This window comes from Sturnus vulgaris, chromosome 2, assembly GCF_052056855.1.
Source record: "Sturnus vulgaris isolate bStuVul1 chromosome 2, bStuVul1.hap1, whole genome shotgun sequence".
In the NCBI taxonomy this organism is placed as follows: domain Eukaryota; kingdom Metazoa; phylum Chordata; class Aves; order Passeriformes; family Sturnidae; genus Sturnus; species Sturnus vulgaris.
In genome coordinates, this window is record NC_142244.1 from 112,829,821 (window position 1) to 112,847,471 (window position 17,651).

The 17,651-nt window shown below is 37.0% G+C and overlaps 1 protein-coding gene across 5 annotated transcripts in view; it reads right to left on the reverse strand.

The window, feature by feature from the left end:
* Window positions 1–230: 230 nt before the first annotated feature.
* The window catches only part of EFHC2 (EF-hand domain containing 2), a 58,534-nt gene continuing 41,113 nt past the window's right edge, over window positions 231–17,651 (reverse strand). For 4 of the 5 annotated variants that reach the window (XM_088160403.1, XM_088160401.1, XM_088160404.1 and 1 more), the window contains 5 exons: window positions 15,889–16,022; window positions 11,625–11,822; window positions 10,941–11,033; window positions 4,016–4,121; window positions 231–2,376 (listed from right to left, as the gene is read on the reverse strand). In XM_088160403.1, the coding sequence (XP_088016529.1) occupies window positions 2,281–2,376; window positions 4,016–4,121; window positions 10,941–11,033; window positions 11,625–11,822; window positions 15,889–16,022 (627 nt within the window). In that variant the 3' untranslated portion in view covers window positions 231–2,280. Of the gene's footprint in view, window positions 2,377–2,945; window positions 3,061–4,015; window positions 4,122–10,940; window positions 11,034–11,624; window positions 11,823–15,888; window positions 16,023–17,651 lie in introns of all 5 variants that reach the window. The other variant, XM_088160402.1, reaches the window with a different exon arrangement.

Sequence of the window (17,651 nt, forward strand, 5' to 3'; positions counted from 1 at the left end):
TTTCAGGCCCTGTCTGCCCTCTCCTAGGAGTTTGTTTTATGTTTGTCAGGGTTATGCAAGATGCATGGGAAAAAAGGGAAAACCAGAAGTGAGACTAATAATTCAGAATGGTATTATAAACCTCCTAAAATTGCCATCATCAGATGAATCCATCTCAACCTTAAAACTGAATGCCTCAGTCTTGGAAGGCAGTTTGAGACCCTCGTTGTTTTAGAAGTGAGAAACCACCATTTGTTGTCCAGGTTTAATTTATTCATGGCAAATTATACCCATTTTTTCCTTAAGATTACCAATGTTTTTACCTGAATCAGATAATTTTCCTTATCTGGCAACAATGTGTTTACAGAGAGAAAGGATATTCATTCAATTTGAGCCTTCATTTTATTACACTAAATAAGTCATGCTCCTTCAGTCACCCTTCTTATCTCCATTCTCTTGGTCACCTTTCCAGCTCTTCTGTGCACTGATCCAGTTTACAGACCCTTTCTTGACCACGACCAGACAGGACCAGACCATGAATGAATAGATCTATGCACATGGCTCCACATGAAATTATAAAATATTTCTTGAACTAATTTTTTCTTCACAAAATGTTTCTTTTGTCTCATACACATAATGAGAAACAAACTAAATGAATTTATCATTTCTAGAAGCTACTTGAGAGGTTCTCAATATTCAGAGTCCCTTTTCTTGGAAACCCTCAGCTGCACAAGATCTCCACAACTGAAACAAATCCTTCTGAAGTCTTGGGAACATTAAAATTTGTAAGGAAAACTGCACTCATTTAGTATCAATCTCAGTCTTGCTGGTATGTTATAAAAATATCCAGCTGTCACCAAATTGGCTTCAAACATGAATTTTGGATCCTGACACTGTCCCTGTGGTCAGATATTTCTTGTCATATAAGGAACTATTTTCCTCTTTTGGATCAAAAAGCAATTATGGTCTTTACAACTTGGAGCACCTTAAGCTTTTGACTTTTTAATTTTGAGCCTCTGGATACAGGTACTCCTTGCATTTTCTTGCTACTCCTCCTCAGCAGCAGCAACATAATTATGCATTGTCTCAAGATCTTTTTTTGCTGCAAAAAAGGCAAAAAGCTGTCAAAAGCTTCATCTTTTCCTATACGGTACACAAAGAATAAGGATTTCATTTACATTATCATGCAAAAGTGTAGGAAGGCATTTCTATAAAGAATCATAATTGTAAGGGGATCTCAAAGTTTCCAAAAAATTACTATTGTCTTTCCCTCAGTTTGGGTATTTAGATACATTGAATTCTCATCTTTCTAAATCAAACAATTCCTCCCCAAAACTGCAATTTCAGATTAAAGAGAAAACAGGGTTCTAAGTCTTCCCAGGCACCAGAAGAGGTGTACTGGCTCAAACCTCTTCCCCCTCCCCAGTGGAATCTCGTGGATGAATCAGCTCCACCTTCACCTCAACTCTTCCATTCCTCAGAGTGGGATAGTTACTCCTCTCACAAAAGCACGAAGTAAATCCAGATCTAATCAGAGCTTTGAGCTTAAAAAGATACTAAAATGCTAACAGGAACTCCATTAAGCCATAGAGAAAGATAAGGGCATCAATGAATTTTGCTGCACAGTGAAATTGCATTGAAACCCCTTCTCTTCAGACATGTCCCACCAAGTAAAGGGGGTGGGACTAACCTGAGTCACATCAAAAACAAAAAACAAGAACTGGCAGTTTCTGTGCCATGCCTGCAAAACATTTGCTTCCACTTTGGAAGGCTATCATTATCTCTGATATCAGAGCAGCTTTATAGTGTGCAAAAACCTTGCTGGCGTTTCCTCCACAAAATAACCAACTTTGACACGAATAGCCCTGGAGCATCACCACAGGGATAGAGCAAAACCACGGGTAAGAGCTGAAGAGCAAGGGAGGAAACATGAATGGAATGGCATTATTGTGCTAATGCAGTATGACCCAATTCTAAGAGGTCATCCAACAACCTTTTTTTGCAGAACAAAGCAGGGTCAGTCAGATTTTGCACTGTTTGACTCAAAGATTTCTCAATACTGGCAAATTCTCCATGCAGCTAGAGGATCTAGTTTTAATTATGCTTGTATGACAGAGTGCTGTTGATTTAGAAAGAGTTCCAAAAACACACAAGTACACATCTCTGTTGGAACAAGAAATTAAATGCAATAAAACATATATCTGATTTTTTCTTATTTTACAAGAAGTGTTTTCTGTATCTCTCCAAGTAATCTTCAGAGCTGAAGCACCAATCTTAAATCAGTGCCTTGCACAGATGAGATTATTCTTCCTTGCCAAACAGATCATCCAGAAGAGGAGGGTATCTGATCCCAGTCACAGGAGGGGATCGTGGTAGTTGGTTCCAGATATCTTCCCTCTGAAATTAGCAACCCAGAGAATATCTTAGCACATAATAATGAAAGCAAGAATTATTAAATCTGGTCAACATAAGATTGAATAAACTTCAATTCCACAGAAAAATCTGTGAAAGACTGGGTCTTTATATAGCACATCTTCCTAAAAAATTACAACATGCACAAATTTATGAATGTGGCAAAAGAGTTTATTAAAAATATTTTCTACCATTAGCCCTTTTGCAGACATTTTTAAATTAAATAATGCTATATTTTCTTCATTAAAATGCTTATACTTGAAATTCTTGAAAGTCATCTGTGTCTCAACAGCAAAAATCATACAAAATAACAAGATAAAGAGAAGGAATAAAAGAGAAAGACAGCTAAACAAGCTCAACTCTGCTGCTGAAATCTATCTGTCATATACAGGTACTGTAGCCTCAAAATACTGCTATTAATTTGTGGTAAGTCATGCACAGAATAACAATTGAATTCTAAAAGCTGAACAAGATTTAAAACTTTTCCTGTCTCTGATTTTTTTCCATTTTGTAGTTACATCTCTTACAATATTAAATATTAAATATTTAATTACCACTTAAGCACAGAATTCATCTGTAAAAACAAAGAACACCCCCTCAACAAAGCCTAGTAAACATCATGATCCTCAGGAGTGTTGTATAAAACACGTGGAAGGGGGTTGATTTCATCTGTAGAAGACAAAAATTCTTCACTAAGACAAAGCAAAAATAATCATCCATGTAAAGCAGAGCAAACCAACAGCCCTGGGCCCTCAGACACCACCAACAGTCTGAGATGCTACAGAAGAAAGTCTTGGTAAGTCAGGAAGCAGTGAGGAGTCAGGAGCACAATGCCTGAGGAACACTGGTCTAAACTATGTCATGAGTGAACTTGAATTTAAAGGAATGCTCTATTTCTAAATGGTCAGAACACAATCAAACATATTCTGTACAATAAATTGGCCAGGCCAGAACAGAAAATGATGTGTTGGCAGAAGGCCTTTGGATTTATCTGTAACAAAGTATTTAAAATTCAGCATAATTGCCTTATGGACCTTCTATTTTAAAATGTTCCACTCAGCACAAGATGGGAAGATCAGATTAGTCTCTGCAGTTTGTTGATACTGCATTTTTATTTACCCTAAGTAGCAGGCTGAAGATATACAGATACACAAAGCTGATCCATCAGTTCTCTCTGTGCACGCCTGCCAGAGATGTGGTGTGTTATGTACAGGTTTCTGAGGAGTTACACAAAATGCAGAGCTATTTTCTGCATATGTGTTAGCAGAGTTTAAAGTATTTTCTGACTACCTCAGCAAGTGAGTAGGACATTTGGCATGTGACAATGATATCTGTGGGGGCAGCAGTACTCATGCCCATTGTCCATGGATAAATACACCTGCTTCCCCTTCTCTTTTTCTTTTTTCTTCTCTAAAATGTCCCAGAGATGTGATACCTACTAGGCACCTTCTTGTCCCTGTTTGATTTGTCTGCTTCATCCTAAACCTCCCCTATTAAGCCTATTAAAAATAATTACTTGAAGAAAACAGGCAGAAATACACAAATATGAAAGAATGTTGTAGTGTGTGTTGGCTAAAACAGTCATGTTAAAGTTGGAGAAATTATATTGAGACACTGGTTTTACCTTGGGGGGCTCCTTTATCACCTCGAAAACATGGACTTGATTCTCTCTCCAGTTCAGTGCATGAACAAACTTTCTGTAGTCTACTTGCTTTTGGTTATCTTCAAACCTGAGCAGATTATCCATAAGATGACTCAAGGTTAAAGAGAATTTTTAACAAAGTTATGTCATGTTATCTACAGCATACTAATCATTGCCTTTGGGATAATAATTTTTATACTACTTTACTCCCAAACACTGGCAGCAGTGAAAAAACAGTACAAAATGTCAGAAACTCCTATATTATACATTATTTTCCATATTCTTACACATTATTGTGTCTAATAGTAGAATTCAACTTCTTCATGTTTTACTTAATTTCAACTATTTTCATTTTAGTTTTGAAGCACTGCTCAGTCTTTTCCAACACTGATCTCACAGCTTTTGACAAACATAGAGTTGGGATGACTAGTGTATGATTCCTTTGTGTAGAAAAGAAACAGAATTATACAGGAGATCTGTGCTGTAACACAACTGACCTGCTTTATTATGACTTCTCCAATCATTTCCTGAAAAGAAGTAATCCTTCAAAAATGCTGTTTGCTCACACCTTGGGATCAATTTGCAATTGACAAACACAGAGCTTGCTAACATATCAAATAATAGCCAGATTTTTAAATCATTTGGTAACAGGTTTATGGCATTGTTCTTTATTTCTAAGGATAAATTAGATATATTTGTATCAGTTGTGGCTGTCCCCTAAATGCATGAAGATATATATGCTGCCAGCTACAGGTACATGTGGAAAATGCTATTTCCCTCCCTCAGATTTCTAAAATCCTTACCCTGTACTAATAAGCCCCATGGGAACAGATTTATAAGTCACTTCATCCTTCTGCCATTGATTTGGATGAAGCAGCTTCAGAAATAGAAGTCCTCAATTCAGCAGAACACTGAGGTGACCCAGGCCCTTGGGAACCACTGTTCTTTCAGTGTCACCAACCAAATGTTGAAAGATACCTTTGGGCTGAAGCTTGAAAAGAACAGCTGGAATTCTCTGTGATAAATACAGCACTGGCAGCTTCTGAAGGATACCTGTCTCACCCAAGACCACCCACCTGCAAAAGGGACCCAGTTTGGGCACAAAAACATAGCCTAAAAGTGTCTGTGCTTCACTGGGGTCCATGGTGAGACACAGACACTCAGCAAGACTCAATACCTCTTATCTGGTGGGAGACACCAGGTTAAACAATTCTGCCCTGCCATCTGTTGAGACAAAAACTGCTGCACAGGAAACAAGTATTTCAGAAAATCATTTTGCCCTGTCCTTAATGAAATAGCAGTGCACAAAGCACAGGCCTTAAAACTCTTCAATCACTGGTTCTAAAAAATATTTAGCATGAAGGCACTTTAAGGGAGAATTTACAGCACAAACTTGGAAAACAATGCTGGAGGAGAAATAGATCTGGTAACAAAAATAAACTGCAATAAACTGCAACTCATCCTTTCCTTCTCCTCCCCCCACACCTTTCATTTAATAGTCAGCAGGAAAGATAATAATAATATATGCTGAGAGCCATAAACAGAGATGGAAATGATAAACTAGAATGTTAAGTACAGTGAGTTATGCTGAAGATGAAAGAAAAGTCAGAAAAGAATGCTACTGCTACCAGAATTAAATGGAGCCTGAAACACTGCCATAAGAAACCCTCCTATGACAGCCTGCTTCTTTATCATGGTTCACACGCAAGTTGCATCTCCATAAAGCCTTATTTTGGGGAATATATCCAATAAATAAGAAAACCACCATTCCCATTTCCAGTGGATTCTTAGTTTCAGGTTTGGGGGGTTTTTTTGCAGGTGGCAATAGGGAAAAGAAACAAGTTTTGCATGAGATGTAATAAGACAATCAAAGAGCTTATACCTCTTGGAAAAATAATAGCACACAGATTAGAATTTCAGAACTATCAGGCGAATTCTTTTTTCCTTCTACTATCACGTAGTTACCTTTTGCTCATTGTGAAAAGTCAAAATATTAATTCTTCCACCAAGATGCTGAGCTGTATAAGCAGGACTTTTAAACAAAGAACAAATGAAGGTGTGTAACTACTTTAACTTTCTGTTGTTGAGGAAAACATTGCTTCTACTTTTGACAAATATTTACAAGGAGAAAAGTCCTTTGATGTGACAGCACTAGTGAGCTGAGATGACAATATGGGTTTGAAATTATCTATAACCAAGAATTTTAACATGGGCAGAGGAAATGGGATTCCTAAATCCCGTAATTAAATAGCTACAGAAAGCATCTTAAAATACTACTCTAGAATAACCCAGAAAGAAAAAAAAAAATCTACTCTTTAGATCTTTTTACTGCTGTGACTTATTGTATCAACCTACTAAAAGCACAAACTAGAGATTTGGCACAGAGCACCCAGATGGACTAAGGAGATGTTATCAATTTGTGCATTATTAGGACAGAGATGCCATGCATTTCAGTGGCTGGAGTTAATAATGCTGAGACAGTGCTCTTCAGAAAAGGAAATTAGATTTGTCCTATCAAGAAGATGCACCAAAGATAGTTTTAAACCACCTTTCTTTTCAGTTTTGCCCTGTTACTTCACCAATGCGTGGGATTTTAGACTATGAAAGTCACTCCTCCATCCCTATCAGTTTGCAGAGCTTTTTATCTTTTTTATCATTACAGAAATAATTACACATTTCTGCTTCTAAAAATACATTCATAATTAAATACTCCAAATAGTTGAAAAATCTGGTCAAGTCATATTATGATCATTCCTGAGTATGCTTTGGTGAGTAAAGATTACTTCCTAGTATGTTTTTCTTTTCCCATCAGGAAATCTACACCCCAAAGATTATGTGAAAGTTTAATATACATGCAGAGGTTTTTTAATTCCTTTGTTTCAAACAATATTTATTAACAAGGTAATCTGATAACAACAGAGCAGAAGCATCTGCTGCTTTTACCTTAGAGAAAATGTTGAGATTCTTCAGACTGTTTGATACTCTCTGTGCAACACAATTCTACAGGGACTAAATTATCACAGGTGTGCACCTAAATTGTCATACTGGTCATAGTAAAGGACTTAAACCAGCATGCACAAAAAGTCACAATTAAATAATAATGGCTACCATCTCCTTTTTAAAATTTATATTTATACTACATTTACTCATGTCTTGAACAACCATGAATCGAACAACCATGAATTGAACCATCAGCTCCTCAGCAAACTGAGTAGCAGGAATAAGTTGTCTTAAGAGATTCAAATATGAATTCTAGAGAGCCTTTTAATTACAAATGGCATAGGGAGTCTCAGGCACCAAAAGTAACAAGGCAGCAGGAGAAAAATCTTGTGATCATTTCCACTGCTGCTCCTGCTACTGGACATTTTGCTGTAGCAGGAAAAGAGGATTTGCTTCCTGAAAGAAAAAGGTCAGCCCTAAAAAAAACATTACAGGTAGGAAATCAGGTAAAAAAATTATTACCCAGCCACAATCCTGGAAAAAACTGAGCAGGCAGGCGTGGCCTGACCTGACTTGAAAGTCATTTGAGAACTGGGATAACCATGTAGGAGGCCCTCTGTCATCAAGCACGGCTACCTGAGGGACTGGAGATTCACCTTCTCAAAACAAGCACCCTTCAAACAGACTCACCTCAGAAGTGTAGAGAGGTGAAAGACTACACAGCTGATTTTAATAGAAATTTTAAAACATAATTTCAAAAACTAAGGACCTACAATTAACAACCAAATTAATGCAGAATAATCAACATGTAATGCTTCTAAACTTGTCACCGTTCTTTCTTCTCTCAGTTTTTTCCTTCTTTATCAACAGCTGTTTATAAATCCTCCAGGGAAGGACTGCTTCGTTTTAAGTCCTTGTTAGCATCAATTTAGCATTGCAGTAAATAAAAATAACAGAAAAATCCTAAACTCATTACTTAAGCACTTCGCAAAATTTATTTATTAAACAAACTGTAATTGTTAATTATCACTGCATAAATTTAAAGACATGTTTATCATGACTACTGTAGTTTTCTGGAAGAAACAAGTGTGTACTGTCTGCATTGCTTAATACAATGCGATTCTGTATTTTTCTGTGGTAAAAAAATATAGTGAGAAAATGCTGATGGAGAAAGAAAATACTTTTTAACATGCCAGCTTAGGTAAATTGGAAAAACGTCCACGTTGTTGGGTAACTAAACCCTACTATTTCAACATCCCACAATTAAAAACATAAATTCACACTAGATGGACAATGTGAAAAGGTTTTCTGAAACTCCAGTTTTTGTGCTAACTCTCCCTTCACTCCACGGCAACTGAGTGGTCTTTGGGTACAGTAAACAAAGTCTTGGGTCATTTGGAGGTGACCACAAAATTAGACCGTAATTTCTAGTCCCATCCCATGCTTTTAATAAGTGACAGATCATTGCAGTATAATTTACAAATGTAAATAATAAATACTTTAAGAGTACTACCTTTCAAAATGGAAAAATAGAGTCATTAAGTCCTGGAGAAAGTCTTTGCCACCTAATCTCAGATAGCAAAGCTGAATAAACACAGAGCTTCAGCCTTCAACCATTATCTGATCACATTGTCCAGCATCATTTTATAGCTGAATAGGGTCCAGCTAGTGCATTAGCTATATATACTGATTTTGTGGGAATCAGTCCAGCAACTTTTATTGTACCACTTTCTTCCTTCATAAATACAGACAGACAGAGGAGGACAACCACCACCACTTGTTTTAGAAACATCAGTGGACACAAAACTTCATGGTTCCTCATGAAAAGGAAGGAAGGTAGGAAAGAGAGAGAGAAAGAGAGAAAGTGAGAAAGAGAGAAAGGGAAGACAGGAAGAAAGAATACTGCTAACAAACTTGGCCCATGCTGAATTGCAAACTCTTCAGGAATGAAACTGTTCTTCATTAACAATAAACCTGCCTGTTTCATGATTGTTCAGTGTTGAATAAAACTACAGGAAATGGAAAGAAAGGAAAAGTTTAAATCTCATTAAGATCACTCAACTCTTCGTTTTACAGACTACTAGAAATTAAGTCCTATTAAATAGAGTTTAAAAATATTTCCCTGGCTCTGCACCCTCATAAAACAACAAACTTCCCAAGCAGTGCCAAGTGCATACATGATGAAGAAAGTGCCAATCTTCCACATTACCTGCAGTGCTGTGACACCACCTAAACTGCCACCTTTGAAGCAGCTGATGCTGTAACTTAGAAGTGCCTTACACGAGGCTCTCTGTCAAATGAAGCACTTCATACACTGATTTCTGAGGCCCAGCTTCACACCATTCTCATTTACCTTTCTCAAACAGAAATCTGTAAAACAGGCTTGCCTCAGCCCCTTTAGAAACTAAGGAAAATGGATGGGAATTTAGAAATACAGCTCTGATGCAGGCTGAGAAGGTAACTCTTTCCTCCAACACCTACAGAAAGAACCTAAAGCAGCTGAAACCTCATCCAGCTGTCATGGAGACCTTGCTAAAGTTGGATGAAATCCAGCCCTTGATCTCCTCCCTGTGTTCTAAGCTTATCTCTAATTTTTACTATAGTGTATTGGGCTTTTTCTTTTTAACTGCCTACACTCACTCCTTAGGAAAGTAGAAGTTCAGGGCACAGAAGTTTTCCCTGGTATAAATTCACAAACAATAAACCTGTCCCTAGAGCCCAGGATGTGTCAGGCTTGTCTGCTTCTTATCAGAACGAGTTAGTGCATAAAGGAAAGCTTCCAGTGCCTTGTGCATCTATTCAATTCAGCCCTTAAGAAATGGAATCTGTAAGAGCCCCTTGTCTAATATGAGATGTCAATTGTCCTTCAACAATTGTGTTGGGCAGCTTGGTGGGAGTTCTAAAATATCAGCTGGAGATTACTGTTAAAATTCAGACATTTCTGAAGACTAATGCTTATAACTCAGTGTCAGAAGTGATGAACAGCAGTATGAAGAAACTTTATCAAAATGGATTCCACATTTCTGCCTGACAAGGCAGAGTCTTTTCATTATTTACTAAACCCAGATACTTAATTTGCAACGCCTCCTGAAATCAAGAAGTATATTTACCTGAAAGCATCTAAACATGACAGAAGACAAGACCTGTCCCTGTTTTTAATGCAGTATGAAAGCACACACAAAACACGTGATTTAAGGATTTCCCTCAAGGGAAAAGAGAAATCAGTTAGTATGCCTTCAAATCTATTATCAGAAAATCTGACCAGGAAAACCAAACTCAACAAGACATGAGTGTTCAGAGCACCACAGCTTGCTCTGTACTCTAGTCTTTAATACAAGTGCACTAAATAGCAGTTCTTTTCACTTCTATTCCCATTAATACAGCTAGCAAAGCAATTTGTCTCAAAAAAGCTAAATGTGCTATGGAAAAGTACCAAAGCTATGCCAACACTCCTTTTCCTTTTTAAAAATGACAATAAAATATGTTTCAGGTGAGATTAATAGGAGTAGCAAACCAATTTTGCTTACTACTGATGCTGTCTACTTGATAAAGACACTTCATTATATTCATGTTAGTGTGTTTCTTGGAACTCACACAATATGCTTTCCTAAGATTATTGTTTTTAACTCACATCTATGCACAGGAACAACTAAAAAAAAAGTGAATCTCATTGAAAATTATAAGTATCAGTAACTGACTCTGGAAAGATTAATTCTATAGAACTCTGACAAACCCCAGATGATTTACCCTGCTAGGCAATATGAAGAGAAGTTGCTAAGATGGATGCATCTCAGTTGATTATAAATATTCTATAAATAGGAAAGTCTGTGTGTGTAGGGACAAAATCTGCATGGTGAGATTACTTATATTAGATAAATGATAAATTCTGAAGATTTGTGTCTGCAGTAGATATTTAGCATTCATTTGCACCCATGCATGCAGGTCATACTATCTGCCCTTAAATTACCTGGTCAGTAAAGTTTCTAGAAGATCATCAGGAAGTGGAAACTTAAAGGATTTGAAAATAGTCCTGCAGGTCTCATAGGGCAACAGTCCACATCTGCACATCAGAAAGAGAGGGGTAGAAATATACATTAGGTATTTTCCAGGTTTACTTCAAGTGGATGTTTCTGTGCATGGGAAAACAGGTGAGGAATATCAGGATAGAGAAGAAGACAACAAAGTTTTATGAAATTTTGCAATTAAAAAGCTGAGAAACTTGAAGGTCACATTGTAGCCTTTCTCATACTGAGATCCTCAGTGATTCTCTGTGATTCTTTATCTGTGATATCAGAGAACAAAAAGGGCAAATGAGTCACATAAAGAATCCAAATTCTTTCTCTTTTTTCCTCCCTTTAAATCACTATTTCTCCTCTTTGGTTTAAAATCCTGTGTTTTGCCCAGGAAACTGGTATCTGATGTCACAGAATGTTCAGTACATCATCTACAATAAAAAGTCCACATACAAAATGTAAAATAGACAAAAAGGCTGTCCTCTTCCTGTCTATTGCTAAGTGCTGAGAGAGGCTTAAGATTACACATGATATTCTTTGGCTACAATATGCCATTTGCTTAGCAACAAACACAAAGTAGGAGGGTTTACAAGAAGAGCTTCTCAAATAACAGCTTGGGATAAATAGAGCAAACTTACTTTTCTCGGTCGTTGTACAAAAACACTGCATTCAGTTGTTCAAAGTTTTCAAAGGTATTTTTCTTTAGTTTATCTTGAGCCACTGAAAGGAGGAAGTGCAGGTCTGTTTGACTCTCATCTCTCATGCCATAGTGACGCCCAAGAGTCATAATTTCATGTTCTGAAAATCCTCCACCAGCGACACTGACTACCCAATTTCTGTTCACAAGAACAACAGTCTACATTAGTTTTAAGTAAATAAGCTAAAACCAATTAATAATCACTAATTTGGGGGGAAGATGTCCAAATTTCCTCAGTAGCTGTCTATACATACAAAATACATCCTAGCCACAACTAAAGTGTTTTACCACAGATGCCATACAGAGAATTACACTAAATCACAAGATCCCCTGGCAGGAATGTAAGACAGGAGGTAGCAGCAAGAGCAGCTCACACTTGGATGCTGTTAGTGCAAAATCAGATCCCATGCAGGGATGAGCCTGGGATGTGCTCTTCCAAGCCTGTGTGTGCTGCTCAGACAAATCAGCCCAGCTCAAGGAAGAGGAAATTTTCCTGAGATCCATCTGATGGGTCAGTATCACCTCCCTTAGCTGTTACAAAGTCTCTTGTCAAATCTGGATTAGTGTAACTACATTGGCTCTATGATCCCAAACATCTGCCTGTGGTGCACTCACATTCAACCAGGCTTTTTAACAAGCAAGCATCAGCACAGGCCTATGTGTCTCAGTCAAAATTAGATTAATTATATATAATACTTCTGGATAAACTGCACTAAGAATAAACTTCATCGTAATTGCTGGTGCAATTAGTGCTATACTTTGTGAAACCCATGAGGACACTGAATCACTGTGATTAAACACTAATCCTTGAAAACAAATGGATGAAATTAGTAGTGATGTACAAAGTTCTGACACAAGACCTAAATGGCTGCCTGGAGAATACTTGAATTGTTGAATTAATCTGATGAGGGATCTCTTTAACATCCACATGTGAACTGCAAGCACAGAAACCTAGGACCCTTCCAAATTTGCAAACTTTTAACAAGAAATACAGTTCTTCACTTGCTTCCTCTCAGAGGCTTGTGTGGTCCTGTTCAAATGAAGGGATCACTTCATGTAATATGATTACACTTACACAACTATTAAAGAAAGGTTAAATACTGTAGAATGTCTACTTTGATTCAACTGCTTTTTTTATATATCAAATAAATCAGAATGATCTTTCATTTGCAGTGGCAGGAAATAAATACAAGGAAGTGACAAGTTGTTGACAGTAGCAAACCTTATTTGAGATTACACAAACTTAATGACCAAGACCTGGTCCATCTACTAATATTATCATTAATTATCTTGTCAGTATTATTTTTTCCACTTGCTGGATATTATTATTTATATTGCAGCAGCATTCAGAGATCCAGTCAAAGCTGGAGCCTCCTTCCTGCAGCCTGCAATAAACACCACTGCACACACAAAGAGGACAGTGCTGCCTGATAAGCCTGGCACTCCAGTGCTTGGGCTGGCAGAGCTGGGGACTGTAGATAGCATCAGACATTTCCACAGATTGGATTTCCATACATGGAACAGATTTTCCAGCGTCAGGAATTTAAGAGTCTTTTCTTTTGTTGATCCAGTCAGTGACAATCAAATCACCAAAACCCGCAGATAAACTTATTTCACGTGGGAATTAAGGAATATTTTAGTATTGTGAGGGACTAATGAGTAAGACCCAAGACTCAAAACCAGAACGACATCTAAACTCTTCCTGACAAAAAAAAAAAAAAAACCAAGCTTCAATAATTGTTCCCACAGCTTAGCTATCTCTTCCTTTACTTCTTTTTTTGTTTTAGAAGAATAAGACAGATTGCAATCTGAATTTATTACAGAAAGAAGAAGTCATAATTAATTGCTCAAGAGAGCTGCTTCTCAAGCTGAATTGAAGATAGGCATCTTTGTTAGACCTGCATGGTTCTTTGTCTCTAACAGCAAACAGTTTTGCCAGTAGCCTATGAGAAAAAACAGACTGGATAGAGCTGTGTGATGCACAGACATCCAAGTTTTAGTTGTTTTTTAATTCTCTTTTAAACAAAGCTTTCAATAGTTCTAATGATAGCTTAGGGGATAGCTTCAGTGTACATCACACATTCATTTCCTGGATGAAGTACTGAAGATTTGGGTTCTGGAAGCAGTTAAATAGTATAATTACAATTCTATTCACTACATCGTACTTATAGATGTAGTTTTACATGCTGTCATACAGATAATTGCCTGTACTAAAAATAATCATTTGTTGTTAGTTATAGTCATCAAATGTCATGGCAGATTAAAAATAAACAGAGATGTACACAATAAGAAACTGAGAGAAAAAATATTCTGTTCACATAAAAGTATCGTGGAATTTTCAGAGATGCAAAGAAGTGCTCTAGTTTTTGTCATTAAAAATGTTTCTTTCATTCTAAAATAAGGTACACGGATAATAATAATGAGATCCTTTAGATTACTGGATGTAATACAAACTAACAGAAACAAAACCTACTATCACTATAGAGCACAAATGTTCAAGGTTCTTTAGAGGAAAATTCTTCCTCTGAAATTGTAAATATCCTCTGTTAGGCCCCAGGCCTTCCCCCATAGGAGGGATGGGGACCATTAAAGGGTGTTGAGAGTGGCCCAGGTGAGCTCTGAAGCTCAGACAACCCTGATTATGTGGGTTCCACAGATTTTCTGCTCATGGAGAAGGCTCCTGCATGTTTTGTAGCTGAAACCAAGTCCCTCAATACCACACAATCAGACATATCTCCATGTCACAGAACAGCACCACCCTAAATTAAACAGTTGAGCTGTTCACAGCTGCACAGATTATGTCCATGATTAAATTTACACCCAACTGAGCCTCGTCTGGATAAAATAAAAACCTTTCCCTGCCATTTAAAAGCACAATCATCCCTTCTAAAAGTTTGCTTCCATAATTCTATCCAAACCTTTGAGTTGCTCTTAGTGCATGCACAACGTTTTGCAGATACTTATTTCATAATCTGAATTAAAACCATGTTTTTTTTTATTTTAAATAATTACCTTGTACATAAATTAAAAACCTTTTCCAGGTGCCAGAAACTTTCTCCCATTAAACATGAACTTTCAATTTTCTCCCTTCTTATTCAAGTAATAACATCTTCCCTCTTAATGCAATTAGCAATTCAAAATCTTGCTTCTGCTGAGTACAGTATCTGAGTCCAGAAATATTTTGACCAAAAGCTGCCAAAATCTGTGGCCTCTTTTAGTTTAAATCCTACCTTTAAATCACTTATTTTTCATTTCTGAATACCAGCTTATTTTAATTTCTCACTACTTTCACTTTGAATTGCTGAAAGAACCTTCTGCTGATCTATTTATCTTCTGAGATATTCAGAAGCAATTCCAGCCTTGGTTAGCATTCCTATGGAGATGACATTGCATACAATATTCATCTACTTACATGCCTTAGTTATTATGACAGTTCCTAAAGACAGACTATTACTTCTGTGAAAACCAAATGCTTCTAAGTAAAGTTTTCTCCTCTGTTTCACATCATTAACCTTACCAGTAGTGTGCCCAACATAATTCATGCATTCAAGTATTCTGGCTGTGGCATAAACTGAAAACAGTTTGTATTTGAACATGATTTCCTCTTTCAAGTATCTCTTCATCTGCCCATTGCCATATCTGGATCATTGCCAGAATCCAGATTTCTACTCCCTTTATCTATGCTTCAATTACTATGCAAGTATTAATTATCGTTCCTACTACTGCTTTCCAATCTTTTTTAAATATGCTTAGCACTGCCTTCTACAATTTCAATACATCTTAGTTCTGTAAAGACTGTCCTCTTTACCAATGGTTCAAAACCCAAACATCACTTTCAGGAGGCAACTTGAACATTCCTACTTGAAATTCAAAACTACTGTTTGACTCCCAGGATGCACTTTTCTTTATCTTTCAGCATATATATTACTGCTGACTTGTGCCCTTCTTCACAATACTCTGTGTCAGCTCCATAAAAAGTAGACAGATTCCTGTTGTGCTTTTCAGCTTACTTGAAACTATCACTTCTTTTTTTTCTGGAACATGGGTTTACTTTCTTTTTCACACATTATCTCCAAGTAAACGTAAAACAAATCTATGCCACTTGTCAGCTACTGGGCAGAAAGCATCAAAACCCAGTCATGCTTTATACATTTTGGGGGAATATGCCTTTATTAAATATTAAAACCTCAAACCCATGGTCTTACCTGAAAGTGTCATACCCAATCACACTGGTATGCTCAGGGTCAGTAATAGCAAATGTCTTTCTGATTTCTTTGGCACGAGATTCAGTCATGCTCTTCAGTTTGTTGAAGACGACACAAAAATCAGCCATGGGGAACTTAAAAGAGGAAAGGAAACCATAGATTATAAAGACCTGAAGGATAGGATGCCATCCAGAGGGACCTGTCCAGGCTGGAGAAATGGCCCCACAGAAATCTCAGTCTATCAAGAAAAGTTTATCAAGACTATCAAGAATATAAACAATTAAACAAAAATCATCAGATCATCCATTCTCAGAAAGTTTAGTGCAGCTACATAAAAGAACTTCAACTTTTGCTTGAAACACTGCATTTCTAAAGCAGAAGTAGAAACATTTAAAGTACAGTTCTAATAACTTGGTCCTTATTTTATGTTGGTGCACCTCACTGAATTCTCAGGTCATAAATTTCACCATGTTAAAGCTAATTTTTCACTATTGGCTCCAGTGAAATGTTCCATCAAACAGTCTCATTCATTTTGGACTACATTGTCTTACATACTCAGAAATAGCACATTGGAAATTTTTTAGGAATCAATTCTACCCGTTGTGTATAAAAATGTTTAAATGTTTATTTCTTCCTAAATAGACCATTAAAATAAGTTTGAACTCAGAATAAAGAGAACTGAAGCACTAAGGCTTTCAATCTATATTCAGATTGTTGTGTTAGTGCTCTACCAAAGATTTATTTGCTATATCCATTTTTAATATAAAACATAGAAGTATTTAGTCATTAAATTGGGGGTGACTTTAAGTATGATTATCTGCTATGTCCTTATATCTTTCATGCTCTGTCTAGCTTAAAAAGTACAATGAACTGCCTGAAAATACTTCTCTCCCGTTTCTTCCAATAGCAATTATTTGAAATTTGGTATGACTGGTATTAAGGACCAGGACATAAAAATTTGGCCAAAGTTCCAACTGTGCTGAAGTGTGTCTACAGCTTTGTATCACTTCAAAGTGATCTAGAAAAGGGTATTTAAAGTCCCTATGGCACTGCCAGAGCAGTACAAATTGATCCTAGTTTAATCAATACATCAGCTCTTGCAGGTTTTTCTCAGAACTGAAGAAGACAATTTCTGCCTATGCCAAAACCCCAGGTGCAGCCCTGGCAGGCAATGCCCTGCAAGGCAAAGGCTTGGAGCAGCTGGACCAGCAATCAAAGGGTTTTAAAGGCAGCAGCTTTTCCAGGCCCCTCTCCAAGATGTTACTGTTTGAGGCATAAGCACATAGCCTTCTGCTGACCAAGCAAAAGAACAGGGAGAAAAGACTGAGCAGAAGGATTCAGAGAGCAGAGTATTTCAGGATGGACAAAGTGTTCAGAATATTTAAGAGCCTGTCTTCTCTACATTATCAAAACAGCTATTTTTACATCTTTTTTCCTAAACTACATATTCCAACAGGCATTGAGTATCCGAGCAGCATTGCAATAATTTCACCAGCTTTCCCCCTTTCATGTAACTTCTGACATGTTTCTACTCACAGTTTGGTTTGATTATCTTGCTTAACTCAGAGATTATTATGCTGAATTCAATGGAAGTAAAATCCTTTTCCATATTTGTGCTGCAGCACACAGCAAAGTTCAGAGATGCTGAATTTCCTTCCAGTGATGCCTTGTTAGAAACAGTCCTTCCCAAACCTGGATAATACCAGTAGGACTGTGCACATCACCTGTTCTGTTTTGCAAGCAAATCTACATAAATAAATATT